General features: G+C 38.9%; 1 protein-coding gene across 10 annotated transcripts in view; it reads right to left on the reverse strand.

The window, feature by feature from the left end:
- Positions 1-5,255: 5,255 nt before the first annotated feature.
- The window catches only part of MTRF1 (mitochondrial translation release factor 1), a 68,307-nt gene continuing 53,857 nt past the window's right edge, over positions 5,256-19,705 (reverse strand). For all 10 annotated transcript variants that reach the window (XM_078433143.1, XM_078433144.1, XM_078433146.1 and 7 more), the window contains 3 exons: positions 13,751-13,887; positions 10,215-10,313; positions 5,256-5,631 (listed from right to left, as the gene is read on the reverse strand). In XM_078433143.1, coding sequence (XP_078289269.1) covers positions 5,518-5,631; positions 10,215-10,313; positions 13,751-13,887 — 350 coding nt within the window. In that variant the 3' untranslated portion in view covers positions 5,256-5,517. The remainder of the gene's footprint in view (positions 5,632-10,214; positions 10,314-13,750; positions 13,888-19,705) is intronic.

Below are 19,705 nucleotides of genomic sequence, written 5' to 3' on the forward strand. Positions count from 1 at the left end.
TGAGCTCTCAGCACAGAGCCACATGCAGGGTTTGAGCCCATGAACAGTGAGATCATGACTGAGCCAAAGCCGGATGATTAACTGGCTGAGCCACACAGGTGCCCCTATGTGTTATTTTTTAAAGTTTATTTACTTTGAGAGACAGAGTGCGTGTGTGAGCAGGGGAGGAGCAGAGAGAGAGGGAGAGAGAGAATCCCAAGCAGGCTCTGTGCTGTAAGTGTGGAGCCCAATTCAGGGCTCGATCCCATGAATGGAGATCATGACCTGAGCTGAAATCAAAAGTCCGACACTTAACCCATCGAGACACCCAGCCACCCGTAAGTTTATTTAAGAAAAACGTTTATTTATTTTTGAGACAGAGAGAGACAGAGCATGAACGAGGGAGGGTCAGAGAGAGAGAGGGAGACAGAAAATCTGAAACAGGCTCCAGGTTCTAAGCTGTCAGCACAGAGCCCGACGCAGGGCTTGAACTCACGAACCATGAGATCATGACCTGAGCCGAAGTCGGACGCTCAACCGACTGAGCCACCCAGGTGCCCCTAAGTTTATTTTTTAAATAAAGTTTGTTATTTCTTGGTATTCTAAAGGTATTGTGCGTATGAGGCAATAAACGTTGGCTTTCCAGATTTTTTTTTTTTTTTTTACAAAGAACCCTGATTTATTATTGGCTTATTAGTTGATTCCTAACATTTTTCTACTAACAATTAAAAGATGTCAAGTTTATCTTCATAGTGTGAGAGGCTAATCAGCCTATCTGAATGAAGCAGGATTACAGGTTTAATTGAAACTCATTGTCCAAAAATAGTATGCATGACAACTGAAAGTACTCACTGAATAATAGAGATCCTAGATTTTTGCTATTCCAAGTGGTGTTTGTTAGTCAGTAGTACCTGCCATGACCTGGGACCTTGTGGAAATGAAATGAATTGTGGAAATGCAGAACGACAGGCCCTAGACCTTCTGAATTAAAATCTACGTCATGGCAAGATCCCCAAGTGATTTGTACATATATAGAGGTTTGGAAAAAAAGAGCATCCAAGATTTTAATAGGTTCATAGTTCCAACTTTTGATTTTTTCCCTCCAAATAAAGTGTGTGCTTGAAGGAAAAGCCAGAGCTGGAGGACGAGGGAAGGGCAAAGACCTTGGTGGTTCTAAGGTCTGGGCTTCCTTCCAGGAAGGTGGAGCCTCTCTTTGGCTGAAGAAGTACTTTTCCTTTTGCCCTCATTCCCTCTTAGAGCCCACCCTTCCTTGGCATGTATAGAGTGTTAACACTGATCACCAAATGAATAAATACTAACAAATCAATATCCTTTTCTACTGCTTTCCCTCTTATAATTTTTCACTTTCTTAGTGAAGTTTTGCAGAAATCATGTTTTGGGGTTTATGTATTTACTGGTTTTCTTCTGGGGAAAAAAAGAATTATGAAAATGACATGATCTAACACTTGACATAGCATAGCTTATTAGACCATGTTCATTTTGCTTTGATTCACACAATGTTTTAATATTTACATTTTCTTGGATAAATGTTTCTGTTATGTAAAATACGTGACAACAAAATTTAGTTTCTGTGTTTCTAACCTTTACCCTGAAACTCCCTATTTAATTGAACATTACTTCAAGTTAAATCAGATTCTCCAGAGACATCAATTATTTTAGAGGGCAATGCCTACTCCTAGGGAGATAATAATGATACTGATTCAAATAAGATTAAATTATCTCTCAACTCAGAGAAAGTGAGAAGAAAAACAAAAGAAAGCTTTCTTTAAAGAATGCCAGCTATTAATGTAGAAAGAATGAGAACATCACCATTTTGTAACTCCCAGTGGAACAGCTGATTCAGGCAAAGCAAGCATCATTAACTGATATTAAATCAATGAGATGAAAGGTCATCGGGTGTATTAGTTACATATTTAGTGTAAGAAATTACGCCCAAATTAGCAGCTAAAAACAACATTTACTCAATTTCTAAGAATCAGGTATCCTTGAGCAGCTCAGTGGTGTGCCTCTGCCTCAAGGGTCTCATGAAATTGTAGTGAAGCTGCTGACAAGGACCACTGTCATTTCAAGACACCTCTGGGGCCGAATGATCTGCTTCCAAGCTCATACATGTGCTAGGAGGCAGACTTTAATTTCTTGAGAGCTGTTGGAACATGGTCCTCAGTTCTGTCACACAGCGCAGGCTATTCTATAGAGCTGCTCACATCCCCTTGCTTCCGCCTGTGTTGTTAGAGTAGGAAGTTAGTTAGGTTTTAACAGAATGCCTGTAGGCCAGCAAAAGGGGAGTCATGGCCAGCTCCCGGGGAAAGTAGAGACCTGTCCTGGCAGCACTCCAGAAACAAAGCCACAAGAAGCTGGATCAAACCAGAGAGGCCCAAGACCAGGAAGACCAGAAACCTTGACCAAGTAAGGGAGAAAAGGCACAAAAACCTGCTCCCCCACAAATCGCCTCCCCAGGCAATAAATATTCCACCAGCTTTCGTTTGAGCTCACCTGAGTGTACTCTCACTTTCATAAACTTTCCTACTTGCACTGTTCAACTGTTGTGTCTGGTCTTAGATTCTTTCTTGTGATGAGGCCAAGAGCCTCTGGTGACATTCTGGAGACAGGCTGGGTGGAGGTCTCAGGGCCCCAGGGTCTCCCCAATCTACCCAGCAACAGTGTGCGTGGCCAGAAAGAGAGGCAGAGCCAGAGAGCCTGAGCCAGAGGCAGGTCTCTTTACAACCCAATAGTGGAAGTGACAATCCTGCCACTTCTATACATTTTATTTGTTAGAAGATAGTCAACAAATCCAGTTCATGTTCAAGGGGAACAGATTACAAAAGTGCACGAAGGCCAAGAATGAGGTCACTGGGGTCATCTCAGAAGCTGCCTAACACTAAATGAAGAATGAAATGGTTTTTTTTTTTTAAACATTTATTTAGTGTTGAGAGGCAGAGAGAGACAGAGTGCGAGCAGGGAAGGGGCAGAGAGAGACAGAGACAGAATCCGAAGCAGGCTCCAGGCTCCGCATGGTCAGCACAGAGCCCGACATGGGGCTCAAACCCACGAACCGTGAGACCATGACTTGAGCTGAAGCTGGACGCTTAACTGACTGAGCCATACAGGCGCCCCAAGGAATGAAATGTTTATATAATGCCAAAGTATAACTCCATAGTACTTCCTGGCACAATACACTGAATTTCACAATATTACCCATGAAGTAGCCTTGTCAAATGTGTTTACTAAATTTAATTAATTTTTAGACTTAATATTACTTCACAGTACATTAAAGGGATGGATAAAAGTTACCAATAGCTCGAGGAAGCAGCCAGACAAAACTGGATGTAGGTCATTCTACAAAACAACCTTGTGGGATTCTTTAAAAGGTCAATGTCATGTGGGAAAAAAAGGTTGGGGGATTAATCCAAACACTAAAGAGATACAACCAAATACAATGTGTGAATCTTGACTGGATCCTGGATTGCACAAAACTAACAAAAAACAGCTAGAAAGACATTTTAGGGATAACTGAAGAAATTTTAACATGTGATAGATATTAAACTATATTATACAGTCATTATTAATTATTATTACATAACTAAGTGTAATAATGGAGTTATGATTTTGTAGGAGAATGTCCTTATTCTCAGGACAAGCTGAGATAGTTTGGCGTGGTGTTACAGAGTCTGCAACTAACTTTTATTTATTTATTTATTTTTTATTTATTTATTTTTTTAAATTTTTTTTTTTTAACGTTTATTTATTTTTGAGACAGAGAGATAGAGCATGAATGGGGGAGGGTCACAGTGAGAGGGAGACACAGAATCTGAAACAGGCTCCAGGCTCTGAGCTGTCAGCACAGAGCCTGACGCGGGGCTCGAACCCACGGACCGTGAGATCATGACCTGAGCCGAAGTCGGACGCTTAACTGACCAAGCCACCCAGGCGCCCCTGCAACTAACTTTTAAATGGTCCAATAACCACCACAGGTATGTATATGTGTATATAGAGAGAAAAAAACAACCATGGCAAAAGGGTAATAGTAGGACACTAGAGTATATACTGTTCGTTGCACTATTTTTTAAAAAGTATTTTAAAAACTTTTCCATGTGCTTGAAAAGTTTCAAAATAAAAAACTGAGAAAAAAATTTCACTGAAAAAAATTTCACCTCCTAATTCCATTGGTCTTAAAACTCTATTTTAGCTAGTCTTTCCCTCTGAGGAATGTCTAAAATAATAACCCTTCTCTTTTGAACTCAAGAAACTTCCTGAGCACAACTACTAAATATATCATGCCACTTTGTATTAGAGTCGGCGGTTTATATTTTGGCTTTGTCACTCAACTGGAAGCTCCGTAAGGTAAGGACGGGGTTTTGTATGTATCACTGCACAAAACCAGGCATAGAGAATTACACACATTACACCACATCTGTTGATGCTTATAAATTAAGCCAAAGTGAAATAAGAAATAAAAGCCAAGCAGAGAGTTCACTTTAAACATTGGCGTGTAGTTTATACAGTAGAGAATTTGTTCTGCTCTCAAAGAGCTCTAAAATCATTATTTTTGACTCATATTCTTCACAATATTTATTTTTTATTTAAAAGTAGCAGGTTGGGGCACCTGGGTGGCTCAGTCAGTTAAGTGTCCAGCTTTGGCTCAGGTCAAGATCTCGTGGTTTCTGGGTTCGAGCCCCGCGTTGGGCTTTGTGCTGACAGCTCGGAGCCTGGAGCCTGCTCCGGATTCTGTGTCTTCCTCTCTCTCTCTCTGCCCCTCCCCTGCTCACACTCTGTCTCTGTCTGTCTCTCTCTCTCTCAAAAATAAACCAATATTAAAAAAAAAATAAGAAAAATTAGTTTAAAGAGAGAAAATAAAAAAATAAAAGCAGCAGTTTAAAGCCTAATTTTAACATGGTTAATAATACTTTTTCTTTAAATAGGGGTTTACAAAGAAGTTTATAAATCTTGTATCACTAAATTTTACCATGTGGTAAAATCCTGAAGTAATAAATGGAAAATGTATTTAATTTATAGATGGTTAAAAAAAAGGCATGTTTGGGGGTGCCTGGGTGGCTCAGCTGGTTGAGCGTCCAAGTCTTAGTTTTGGCTCAGGTTATGATCCTGGGGTCATGAGATCGAGCCCCCGTTCATGCTCCATGCAGAACATGGAGCCTGTTTGAGATTCTTTGTCCCTCTCTCTCTGCCCCTCTCCCCAACTTGCACGTGCTCTCTCTCTCAAAAAAAAAAAGGCATATAAAGAGAACAAGTGACCTATATTACATAATCAATTCCCAATACTTTATTTCTCTTTTCAAAAATACATGCTTATTTTTTTGTTTTTTGCAATGTTCATTGCATGCTTGTTTTCTGCTTGAAGAGTTGGGACTGTATTTTATAAATTCTTAGGTCAAGAAATGTGACTTAATTCATTAAAAAATATATTTGTACGTACTGTGTAATTTTAGCTGCACTTTATGAACAGCTGCTTCTTGAGATAGGTCTGTTTCATTTATAGAAGAATATATAATAAATCAGCATTTATTTTGCTGATTTAAGGTTTTCATCCAAAAATTCAGTAATGGCTTCTTCGTCTGCTGAATGAAGTAGTCTTTGAATTAGCTGATCCAGATGCTTCTCTCCACATAAAAATTCCTGGTAAAAGAGACAGTTATTATAAAAACCTGATTAGTAGAAATAAGAGAAACAAAGCAAAGAATCAGATGTATATTTACTTTGTTTCTTTACAGTCCATATTTAATAGCAACAATGGATTACTGAAGTGGTTCTACAACATAATGAACACAATTGCTAACTTGGGAGGATCCTGTTATATTGGCTTTTTATGTAAAAAGTGAATCCAAAAGAGTAAATGGAATTCTACTCTTTCTTTGTTTCCATTAGCATTTTATTTAAAAATCAATCTTCTAGAAGTTGGATCTTTCCAACTCTGGAGACACCAAAACAAAGGAGATCTGAATAGACTTGAAATTTACCACCTCTCTCTTTAAAATTCCTTTGCTTGACTTTCCTAACAGGGTTCTAGGTCTCAAACCATCTTTGGGAGGATGTTTGCCTTCTTTTGTTCCCCAGAAAAGATAAGGCTTTTTACTCTTGCCCTGAAAATTCCACCCTTTTCATTCATAACACATTATTTCCCAAGGGCAAGAAAGACTGAAATGCCTCCATCAATGCCCCAGGCACCTTGCTGCCACATTAACATGCACAGCCCCTCCTTGCCCTTCTCAGCCTTGCCAAGTCCTCTGGACCTCCCAGGACCATTTCAAGCTCAAACTTCTCATGCCAACCCTCGAATTTAGATTGTATTTAATCCATAAGTGGCTTCTACTAGTTCTGTTTTTTCTTAAATTGGAAATGTGGTTTTAAAATGTAGAAGTCCTGTGCAACCAAAAAAATATTTATGCCAAAATATTTAGGGGACAAACGTCTTGAGGTCTGCAACTTGCTTTCAAATGGTTCACCAGCAACACAGGAGGTGGAGGAGGAAGAGAAGGCAAAGGCAGCAAATGTTAACAACTGCTGCATCTAGGTACAGCGTGTGTACTGATTCTTTTTTTAATGTTTATTTTTGAGAGGAGGGGGAAGAGAGAGAGAGAGAGAGAGAGAGAGAGAGAGAGAATGCATGCGGGAGGGGCAGAGAGAGACAGAAGCAGGCTTCAGGCTCTGAGCTGTGACACTGGGCTCAAACCCATAGCTATGACCAGAGCCGGGGTTGGACGCCTGACCAACTGAGCCACCCATGCGCCCCTTGAACCAGCCTTCAAAGTATACTTGAAGTTTCTAAATAAAAAGTTCAGAAAAATAAATGCTCTTATGTTTACCTCAAAATATATCTATTGGGTGAAAACTGTTCAGTTAGACTTCCTTGTAGTCTTCCCTACAGTTCATCTCTACAAGTCACTAAAATAATGACTAAGTACCTTTCCTGTGCTACAGAAGTTCTGTGTAACAGAGTTGTTGGGAACAGTGAATTAGCAGAGTCCTATATTTTAGAAATGTTCAAAATCTAGACATTGGCCTAATGGAACCATTTCAATGTCAGCATCCGGAACACAGAACATTTAAAGTTTTGATGTAGGTATGAACTAATCTTATTTTGGTCTTTCTTGAATGATCTTAAAGTTGAATTTTAGGTTAAGCGTATACATTTATCTCTCCGATTAAACTATAGGGGGAACCATGCCTTCTATCTTTGCATTCCACAAAACACCAGCATATATTAAAACCTCAATTAAACTTTAAAAGTAAAGCAAAAGCACTATGATAAGCTTTTAAATTAAGATTTAAACCATTTTGAGCATAATATGGAAACTGCTTATAAAATTAGCAGGCCCAGAACTCAAATGATCATGGTATTGCCAAGGTGATTTCATCATTTGGAAATTGTATCAAAAGGATCATCCCTCTTAAATGATAATCACATCACACGTAGAGTTCAATTGGATTAACCAGAGTGCTAGAGATAGAACAAGGGTGAATGACTTGTGGTTCCTAACCTTCAGAAGCTCATAATCTAGTGACAGAGTGAGGCACCACAATCAGAGCAAGAAATCAAGGAAGCAACTGAGTGTTGTAAGGTTAATTTTAAAAGAAGGTGGCAGGGCGCCTGGGTGGCTCAGTCAGTTAAGTGTCTGACTTCAGCTCAGGTCATGATCTCACAGCTTGTGAGTTTGAGCCCCATGTCGGGCTCTGTGCTGACAGCTCAGGGCCTGGAGCCTGCTTCACATTCTGTGTCTCCCTCTCTCTCTGCTCCTCCCCTGTTCACTCTCTGTCTCTCTCTCAAAAATTAATAAGCATTAAAAAAGAAAAAAAAGAAGGTGGCATCAGGGAAGAGTTTAGGCAGGAAGAAAAAATTTGCATTAGACCTTAAAAAGATAATAGTATTTCTCTAAATAGAGAGCAGAGCATTTCAGTCAAAAGGAGGATGAAGAAAGGCATGAAAACAAAGTATTCAGGGCAAGGGAAAATTTTCAGTTTAAGGGAAATACAGGGCAGGAGATAGGTTGATGTTCAGGAATTTGCACAAGGACTTTGAGAAACAATAGAAACATAAAACAATATATTATAGGGTAGTCTGTGCTTCTTATCTAGATGAATGAAAATAAAAACAAAATCACCTACACGAGAACTCACACTAAGAATATGAGGTGATCTCACAGAACCCAAGGATAGGAATGTAAAGGCTGGTGCCACCACCCTGGGAATGCAGCCTACGAATAAATGAATGCGGGGATTAATATCATCAAGATTCTTTCCATCCAGTTCTATTTTTGCTCCTTTCAATTCATCAGCTTCATCTCTTACTGAACACTGCCTTCTCCTCATGGTTTGGAAATGTGGCTTCTAGCCTCTTGTAAATCTTACGTATTTCAGCTTTAGCCAAGAGAGAGACTAACCCTCTTTGTCTCCCGTTTAAAAATGCTAGGAAGGAACTCATTGGTGGGGGCTTGTTCAGATTTCCTCCCCAAACAAACCAATTATTGTCTTCAATCGTGTAAGAGCAGAACAGTTTCATCAAGAACTATGTAAATGGAAGGAGGTCAGGCTCTAAAATAAAGGAGCAGAGCTGAGCTTAGCTGAGCTAAGTCCCACAGACATCCACTTTCTTTCCCCTCCACGCCTTCCATTCTGTCCTGGGGCTACTGCCCTCGGATTAAGGCCCTCAATCACTTTTCCTCCCTCATCTACAACTCTTACAGTTCCTAAATTATTCACTTCTACTTGTCTCTTTACTGTCCTTCATATAAATTTTAATGTTTTACTACATTTTTTTCATGACATTTCCAAATTTCCTCCTTTCACCAATATGGGATGTTTTCTTTCTTTCCAATAGGTGGGTTAGTCATAATGAGAGCACACAAATATAATTTCCCTTACATTTCGGAGTCTGGCATGCTAGTTTCGTCAGTAATAACATGTTGGTTATTATAACCAGGCCAAAGCCAGGTATTTTATAACTATAAAAGCTACTTAATTTGCCTGTTTCAATACTGAATACCAACTGAGGACCTAAGGGCTATTCTAAAAAATATTACTGGTCATAAGAATGCAGCTGTCTCAGGAAAAACCATCACCACTACCAGAAAACAAATGAAAGAGTATGGCGTAATTACAACAATATGGCCAAACATATTTGGTTATTGCTGTGTGTTTCCTGAGGAAAGGGAAGTGAGCAAATATTTTCTCCTTTTTGACAAAGCTATTATGTTCCTATTTAAGACAGTATTAAATTGCTGAGAAGACAGAGGAAGTGGCATAAGATACACAGAAATTTCTAAATATTTTGAAAACACAGACATTTCCCCTTGTAAAATGAGGACTTTAATTTTGAGTATAGAATGGGACAGAATCAAATGAAAGAAGCATTATGTATCACATGGCATCAAGGAAAAAGATCAGAACTTTCCATCCCTTGCCTTTTGTACACAGTCCTTTATGAGAACCGCTTTGTTTTCCCCTTCAGTGGAAGCAAAAGGGGAATCTTCCTGTGCTTCATCATTAATGATTTATGTCAGTGATCCGGCCAAATGGGATTTAGTTAGGTTAATGTTCAAACCATAATGAGAGGGTCTTTCCCCAACAGCATAATTATAACTCCTGAATCTAATGAACAATAATACATCGTGGTAAGCAGAACTCTAAGATGCCCCCTGGTGGAGGGCTTGCAGAAGTCCCTCCCTTATGTCAAGGCAGAAGCTGTGAATATGACAGAATATCACTCCAGTGATTAGGTGACTAATCAGTTGCCGTTGAGTCATTCAAAAGGAGTATCACTGGCATGGGCCTGACCTAAGCAGATGAGCCCTTAAAAAGGCCTGCGCCATTCCTGCAAAAGATTCAAAGTGGGATTGGGCATATGGAAGGGCCACTGAGCAAGCAACTGGACCTGAGAGCTCTGAACTCATCTCTGTTGTGTCCAGATTTTTAACCTATATAACCATTAAGATAACATTTTAAACCACCAAATTTGTGGTAATTTGTTACACAGCAACAGGAAACTGATACAGTGTATACATGCATATTGAATATACCTTAGTACACTGTGATTGCATAGCAAAGAATCTGGAGTTCAAAGAGAATCTGCAAATTTTAGGGTACTATCTTAAACTGGCTTAATGATTTTAAATTACTTGGTAAGATTTTAGACATAACTCTCTAGAATTTGAGTATACTTTCTTTGAAAAGCAAAGTACATAAAGCATATTCAGTAATATTACCTTAATATCACGAACTTCATATGCTATCCTGTGGTCAGTGACTCTATCCTGGGTGAAATTATATGTCCGAATTCTCTCTGACTGGGCTCTTGTTCCCACCTGTGTCATAACAAAAAGGCAATTCATATTTTAAATTTATAATTACCTTTATTATAATGGCAACATACTTGTAAATGACTTTTCTATTATAACAGTTTCAATTTTTTCTAAAAGTCATATATACAAAGTGACAAACAAGGAACAAGAATGGGCAAAACTTACTGTTTAAGACTACAGGTTTGTAAAGCTTAGTTATGGAATAAGAATGAATGTCTCTTTGGTACTTTAAACTTCAAATATTTAAAACCAAATTATCTTTGGGGCGCCTGGGTGGCTTGGTCGGTTGGGTGTTTGACTTCGGCTCAGGTCATGAGCTCACAGCTTGTGAGTTCGAGCCCCGCATCGGGCTCTGTGCTGACAGCTCGGAGCCTGGAGCCTGCTTCGGATTCTGGGTCTCCCTCTCTCTCTGCCCCTCCCCCACTCTCTCTCTCTCTCTCTCTCTCTCAAAAAATAAACATTAAAAAAACAAATAAAAAATAAAACCAAATTATCTTTGCATCCCAATCAGTTCTTCCTCCTGTCCTATAAATAACACCACCACATGCCCTTGGCTCCAAGTGGGAAACTCTGACATCCCGCAACTTAGCTCACATTTCATGGGAGCTTGACACAGACACCAGGGGAGAATCCCTCTTCAATTCATCGTATTCTCTACCTGCCCATTCCCAATGGTTTCATGGGTCACCTGTTACATCCTGACCTTTCCATTTCTATCATTCAAGGGCTTGTTATTCTCACCTTCATTCCTGTAAAAATCTCCTGATTCCTCTTCCATTTCTCTGCTTACATTGTGTTGCCCTGCTTAGCCTGCTTAAAACAGTTTTCTGATAAGTTTTCTTCTTCGGCTTCTTCTTGTCTACTAAGCAGACACAACTCAATTCATCATTCAAGGTACCTCATAATGTGGCCAACCTTCCCAACATCATTTCTTAAAACTACGTGACCCACTATAATGCCACTTATTAAACCATATCAAAATTATGTGCATTTCTGTCAACTCAGCTAAAACATCATCTCAAAGGATGCCCTTCCCAAACACTCTATCATCCCCACCTTTCCAGCTAGCAACGACTGAAATAGGTTAACTTTCTCCTTTGAAACTCCTTACACTTGGAATCTTCTCCACAGCACACTACAGTTTGCCTTATGTTATGGTTATTTGCATTTTTGTTTAATGTTTGTCTATTTTTGAGAGAGAGTGCAAATGGGGGAGGGGCAGAGAGAGGGAGACACAGAATCTGAAGCCGGCTCCAGGCCCTGAGCTGTCGGCACAGAGCCTGCCAGACTCGAACCCACGAACTGTGAGATCATGACCTGAGCCGAAGTCGGACGCTTAACCGCCTGGGCCGCTGCAGGTCAGGTACCCCATGGTTATTTGTATTCTTCCTAATCTCACCTCCACTACCTCCCCAACACAATACCCCCTCTCACACACTTCCACTTTTTAAGACTAAAAAAAGACATTTCTATAACTTTTTTTTCAAAAAATGTTTATTTATTTTTGAGAGAGAGACAGAGCGTGAGCAGGGAAGGGACAGAGAGAGAGGGAGGCACAGAATCTCAAGCAGGCTCCAGGCTGAGGTGTCAGCACAGAGCCTGATGTGGGGCTCTAACCTACAAACCGTGAGATCATGACCTGAGCCAAAGTTGGACCAAATGAACCACCCAGGTGCCCCTATAACTTATTTTCTTAACCCCTTAGGCAAATGATATGGAACTAAATTAAATATGACTGACCATCAGGAGAATTTTTAAAAATTAAAGATGCTAAAGCCCAACCTCAGATATACTGAATCATGGATTATGTAGATTTAGAATATTCCCTAGGCCATCCATTCTGCAACCAGCCAGGTATGGAAACTACTATCACCATATTAATGCCCAGGATCCCACCCAAATCAATTATGTCAGACTCTGGGTGGGGGGCGGGGGGCTGAGGGATCTACAAAGCTCTTTAGGTGATAAATGGAGCCAGAGTTGAGAACCTGATATAATGCCTTCCATATAAAAGCTACTGTATATATTAGCTGAACCAAAACTTCTCTAAGCATTAGAAATACCTACTAAAAAATTCACACAGATGGACAAGTTAATTGGGAGGCCTTTTCTGCTGCCTGAAGCCAAAAATTTCTGAAGACTCACACACACACACACACAATTTGTATCAGACCAATATTAAATACTCATTTTAAAAATTACTGTGTGAACATTTGGTACTGAAATGCCAAATAGCAAGTAAATCCCAATGTCTTTTATTAATCCAAATGTCACAAAATTCATCGTGTTTACATTATCACTCACTTGCCAAGAAGCAATGGTTTGTTAATGAGCATTCCTATCTGCAAATGTATATACTGATCCTGAACCACAGTCTAGGATTCCCACAAACAGAGGATTATTCTCCCATTTATCCCATCACTTTTACTAGTTGGAAGTTAGAATGTGCATAAGGAAAGCCAGAAGGACAAAAGTGTGAAGAGACCAGGTAAAAAGAATAATGTTTAAAGTTTATGTGATTCATTATCCTTCCCAAGTTAGGGTAGCATACCTATCCACAAACAATACAAAGCACACTTTCTCTTCCAACCTCTCTCAAAGACAAACTTAACCTTTTTTAGGATTTAAAATCCCACAATAATTTGTTTACTTATATCAATGACACTTACTCATTTTGTTTAACCTTCATCTACATATTTGAATAAATATCATACATCTATATGGTACAAAATTCAGAAAGTACAAAAGGTATATATAGTGGCCAATAAATCTCTCTTCTACCCCCACCCCACATCCCATCAGTAGCAATCACCATTATAGGTTTTTTGCAGTGACATTTACCTTTGATCCCACAGAGTTTTTAAAAAAGCATAGGTTTTTAAATTAAAAAATCTGCAACTATCCTAATTTCCAGAGAACTTTTTTATCTTTTAACCTAATCTCCTCTCAAGATAGTCACGATACAAACACTGGAGGGAAACAACTGGGAAATAATTCGGAGTTTATGCATATCTATTCATTTTTTTTTTTAAATGTTTTATTTATTTTTCAGAGAGAGAGAGAGAGAGAGAAAGCTAGGGAGGGACACAGAGAGAGGGAGACACAGAATCTGAAGCAGGTTCCAGGTTCTGAGCTGTCAGCACAGAGCCCGATGTGGGACTTGAACCCACGAACTGTGAGATCATGACCTGGGCCGAAGTCAGACGCTTAACTGACTGAGCCACCTAGGCGCCCCTCTCATCTATTCATTTGTAAACTGACACATCCAAATTTAGCGCTAACCTGCCAGTCCATATGCAATAAAATTATTGTTTATTTACAAATAAGCAAGTTTCTCTATGCTATCAGATATTCCCATTTGATCAAGAACAAACGCTGTATTTTCTACATACAATGATGACTTTTTGTGCAGAGGTATCATTATACCAAATAAATCTTACCTGCAGTTTTCTAGTACTTTGTTGCTGACATTTGTCTTTCTCAATAATCTGCTGGTAGAGTCTAGCTCTCAACACACGCAAAGCTATCTCTTTATTTTTTATCTGTGATCGTTCTTGTTGGCATTCTACTACAAGCCCTGAAAAACAAGAATCAGAGGTAAACTGTAGCATCCAGAAGCCAAATTAAGATAGACCTGAGATGTCAATTATATCTCAATAAAACTGGAAAAAATATATTTTTATTTTAGACAGAGAGAGAGAGAAAGAGAGGGAGGGAGGGAGACCATAAACAGGGGAGTGGAGGTGGAGGGGAGAGAATCGTAAGCAGGCTCCACGCTCCGCACGGAGCCTGATGTGGGACTTGATCCCATGACCCTGGGATCATGACCTGAGCCGAAATCGAGTTGGATGCTCAACTGACTGAGCCACCCAGGTGCCCTGAGCTCAGGAATATTTCAGACTTAGCGTACTTTAGAAACCAGCAGCAGATGGCCATTTAGATTCAGATATCTGAATGAGATACTTCAGATGAGAAGAGTGGAAGCAGTAGCATCTGCATCCCACAGCTCTGCCTCTCCCTCCCAGCTCATTCACACAACAGCCCGACAGAGTGAACTGCTGCTACCCCCATGCAGTGCTGCTCCATTCTGTTTTAGTCAAAGAGCACTCAGCTTTTCCCCGTTAAGCCACAAATACACACAGAGCTGATGTTTTAAAAATGACTTTATACAACCCAAATGTCTGTCAATAGATGAATGGATAAAGAAGATGTGGGGAGTGCTGGTGTATATTCATTTATAAGTGTGTGTGTGTGTGTGTGTGTGTGTGTGTGTGTGTGTGTGTGATGGACTATTACTCAGCCATAAAAAAGAATTAAGAAAAAGAACGAAATCTTGCCATTTGCAACAACATGGATCTAGAGGGTACAAACGGTAAGTGAACTGCCAGTCAGAGAAAGACAAATACCATATGATATCGTTCATATGTGGAATTTAACAAACCAAACAAACAAAGGAAATAAGAGACACACAAAAAAATAGACTCTTAAATATATAGAACAAAATGGTGGTTACCAGGCGGAAGTAGGTGAGGGGATGAGTGAAAGAGGTGAAGGGGATTAAGAATACACATATTGTGATGAGCACTGAGTAATGTACAAAATTGTTAAACTACTACATTATATACTTCAAATGAATATAACACTTTAAATTAATTATACTGGAATTAAAAACATAAGTTGAAAAGAAAAAAAAATGACTTGATACAGTTGCCTCTTGAACAAAGTTTGAACCTGCACAAGTCCACGTATATACATAGATTTATTTTTTTACGGTACAGTACTGTAAACATATTTTCTCTTCTTTATGATTTTCTTAGTAACATTTTTTTTTCGCTAGCTTACTTTAGTATAAGGATGCAGTATTTAATACATACAACACAAAGTATGTGTTTATTTTTTCAGTAAGGTTTCTGGTCAACAGTAGGCTATTAAGTTTTGGGGGAGTCAAATTTATAGGTGTAGTTTTGGCAACAAGGGGTTGCATTCCTAATTTCCATGTTGTTCCATGTTGTTCAAGGGTCAATTGTTTATAGAAACTAATGAGAAGAAACTATTTATAAAACTCTTTATAAGGAAGAGTTCATAGTGAATGTTTCTCAGTTGTCCTGGTTCTAAAATCAGCTAATCCCACATCTGATCATACATGTTTTGGTTAGCCACCTTCTGGATTTGGGTGGGTTTTGCCTGTTGTGTAGCCCAGTTACTAGCCTGAATCTCGACCTGAAATAATGACCCTTGATACTTCAGGCTGTGCTGTTCTTAACTTTGCAGCTACCATTCTGAAGGTCTAGGTCTGATCCTGCTCTCAAGTACCTTAGAGGTGAGCCACAAAACCCAAAATCCATATTGGCTTAGGCCAGCTAAACTGATACAGTCGTAAGTAACTATTTTGCTGGAGACTTAAAAATTTTCTGTAAAATTCTACCCTCCAAAAACCCCCCAAATTTAACTCTCTAAATTGTGCTTTTGCCCTGTCTAAATAAGCTACAATCTACAGCTGCTAAATACTTTTACTAGGATACCTAGGTTTCACCTCTATTAGTTTATTCTTGACTGCTGTACAGTCACATGCAGCCCTCTGTTTGGGCTGGGGCACTTTCCTGCAGCTGTCCTGAATCTGGTATCCTTTTTTTCACCATCTAAAAGGATATGAAAATATTTATTTCAAGATGGCTAGACGCTCATAAGCTTTCCTTCAAATTCTTCTTCTTCTCAGTTGACCAGCAGTAAGTTCTACCTAAACATCGATACTATTCCCATCCAGTGGCTCGGATCAGAACTTTGAGCTTAAAACTCTTACTTACCAGCTCAGTGATTCCCAAGGAAATCACTTGGTCTTATATTTTAATACACTTTCTAAAGACCAGTACTTAATCACAAGTACTCCCTTAGGAAGAGAGGACCTGGGTCCGGGGGAACTATGCTGAATAATAGAAGAGTTGTTGAATAAGGTACTAGGATGATTAAAAAACTGTAAAAGTGCTTTGGAAAAAAAAAACTTTTAGGGGCAGCTGGGTGGCTCAGTTGGTTGAGTGCCTGACTCTTGATTTCTGCTCAGGTCATGATCCCAGGGTTGTGGGATCGAGCCCCATGTCAGGCTCCATGCCGAGCATGGAGTCTGCTTAAGATTCTCTCTTTCTCTCTCTCTGCCCCCTCACCCACTTGTGCTGTCTCTTTCTCTCTTTCTAAAATAAAAATAATTAAATAAATTTAAAACTTTTCTCAGTATTGTTTTAATACTCTAAAAAAGGTTCCAAAATTCCAAGTAGCAATGGTACCAAGTAGGTATTAAATGTGTGTTTGCTAAATAACTACATTTGTTATTTAGGATTTTTAATTATAAATGAGAACAAATATACCATATTTCATTCTAAAATAGCCCATTAAAAAATTAACATCTCTGAAATTAAAGTGCATCTTACATTCATTGACATATCATTGCTTAATTGGTAGTGTTTTCTATGTTCATAGTAACAAAATCATGATGTCTTAATCATTGGGTTCTTACATTAGATGAAATTATATATAATCAAAGGTTAAATAAAAACCCTGTAATCTTAAAATGCAAAATGATGAAGGGGCACCTGGGTGGCTCAGTTAGATAAACATCCAACTTTGGCTCAGGTCACGAACTTGCAGTTTGTGGGTTCAGGCCCCGCATCGGGCTCTGTGCTGACAGCTCGGAGCCTGGAGCCTACTTTGGATTCTGTGTCTCCCTCTCTCTCAGCCCCTCCCCAACTTGTGTTCTCTCTCTCTCTCTCTCTCTCTCTCCCTCAAGAATGAATATACATAAAAAATTTTTTTTAAATGCAAATTGATGTAAAAACTTAAATCTGATTTGGAAGAATTAGGTATTATCCATAATCTACAATGATGAAGGAATATAGTGTAAGAATTACTGAGGCCCACTTTCACTCACTAACTGATAAAAAACCAAAAAGCTTGCTTTAAAGCACAAAATATTAATTTGTCTTCATCTTGATTTGTTAAATTTTACACACACACACAAAAGTAACTTTTCCCTGAACAAACATTTAGTCATACCCCTACAGTACTACTCTCTTCCAATGGTAAAAAAATGGAGTTATATAGAAGCAGTAGGTCGAAAAAAATGTGATTCTTCAGAGTCCATGTGCAAGGAGAAAATGGAAGAATGACCTATAGCTCTCACTTTCAAGTCCAGCAGGGACACGGTTCCCATTCTAAGGGTCATGGAGTAGAAAAGATAGAAGAAAGGCTGAGTTTTCTTTGCAGTAGATGCTGAAATGATGGTCGACCTCAAAGTACACAGTAGATTCAAGAAATCACCTGCTCCTAACAACATGGACTCATAAAAGTTAGGAGGCTTTGTAATGCATTGCTTAAAGGGAAGTTTGAGGGTAAGCCTTGAGGTCTCTTTTCAATTTAAAAAAAAAAAAAATTTTTTTATTTTGAGAGAGAGAGAGAGGAAATGAGGGAGGGACAGAGAGAGAGGAAGACAGAATCTTAAGCAGGCTCCACACTGTCAGTGTAGAGCCCATCGTGGGCTTTAACTCACGAACCATGAGATCATGGCCTGAGCTGAAGTCAAGAGTAGGACGCTTAACTGACCAAGCCACTCAGGCACCCCACGCCTCTCTAAAATCAAGGAACCAGATCTAAGTAGCTAAAAAATAATTTGGCTCAAGGTAAGTTTGGCAACAAACCATTGGCCACTTTTTGTAAAGTGAGTAATTTATAGCTATATAAGGTGTATGTTTTAAAAATATTTTGATTCATTTTTGTCAGAATTTTTATCACTTCTACCTGACTTTCTCTCATTTAAAATTTTAATTCAGTGTACACTCATTATTACTATTCTGGATAGTATAATATAGAACAATATTCCACAATACAGGGTTGAGGTGAAACACACTAAGTATCCAACAGTTTGTGGATTTCATAGGTAAATTATGGTAGGCTACAAAATTTATCATCTAATTTTTGATGAAAGGGATTTATTTCTATATGCATAGAGAAGAATTCAAAAGGATATACACTAAAGATATATACCAAAGTGGTTATTTGGAATGGTGACAGATGTTTTCTGTTCTTTTGCTCCTGTATATATTCTAGGTTTTTACAGTTTCTTATGGAATACAAATCAAAGAGAACTTGAGATTATAAAATTATCCTGTTGTTGGATATTTAGGCTATATTAACTTAAAAAAATTTTTTTAACGTTTATTTATTTTTGAGAGAGAGAGAGACAGACAGACAGACTGTGAGTGGAGGAGGAACAGAGAGAGGGAGACACAGAATCTGAAGCAGGCTCCAGGCTCCGAGCTGTCAGCACAGAGCCTGACATGGGGCTTGAACCCATGAACCGTGAGATCATGACCTGAGCCAAAGTCGGGATGCTTAACTGACTGAGTCACCCAGGTGCCCCTAGGCTATATTAACTTTTGCTATTACGAGCAGTGCAAGCAATAATAACTGGCTGAAAATTTAAAGGTGACATCTGATCTCAAGATGGCCTCCTCTTTCTTTTAAAAATCATACTAAAACAACAAGAAACAGAAATGCAAAATAAAAACATATGATGCATGTAGCCCCAAACACGATATATACAGACAGAAAGCACATGAAGAATGGTAAATGACTTAGCTATGGCAGGGGAAGTGAAACATAACTCCATGTAGAGGGAGAGCTGACCAGTAACAAGCCTATTTGCCCTGCTGAGTGCCAGAAAGCCTCAGGAATTGAGGCACCAGGTACTTCGGAAGTTGGTCACTAAAAACAAAAAGTCTTGAAGCGTATCTTTAAGTCCCCTCCCTCAATCTGTAGGAGGCAGAAGAAGGTATAGTCTTTAGGGAATTAAGTAAGGGAATTAAGTAAGTTTCAGACTTGAGACTTGCGACAAAGGAGAGTAAGTATGAGACATGGGACTGAAAATAAGAGAATTAAGTAAGGTTGCTTAGTGAATGGTGAGACCTTAACCTTACTTTTAAATATATCACGGACAATCCTATATGGGAGAAAACAAACTACTCAAGTAAAAAGATCTATAAACACTGACATCTGGTAGTCCCTAATAAAAAAGCTAATTAATCATCTAACTGCTCTTCAGTGAAACTTCCTACTGGGTAAGTGGCATCCAAGCACCCCAGAGCTTTTAGAACCTCCCTCTAGTATGTATATATAGACAGTAAGGAATTCCTAGACATTTCCAACAAGAAAGTAAGAGTAAAACAGAAAAAATAAACTTAGAGGAAACACAGACATTGCAGGAAGCAAAAGAACTTCAGGGAAACTAAAATTAATATCTGAACGACAACAACAAAAAAATTCCATCAATGACAACAACAGGATGTTATCAAAATGGGACAATTCTGAGAATAAAAAAACTTGTGAAAATTTAAAAAAAAAAAACCACA

The sequence above is a fragment of the Panthera onca genome, chromosome A1 (assembly GCF_046562875.1).
Source record: "Panthera onca isolate mPanOnc1 chromosome A1, mPanOnc1 haplotype 2, whole genome shotgun sequence".
Taxonomy (NCBI): Eukaryota; Metazoa; Chordata; class Mammalia; order Carnivora; family Felidae; genus Panthera; species Panthera onca.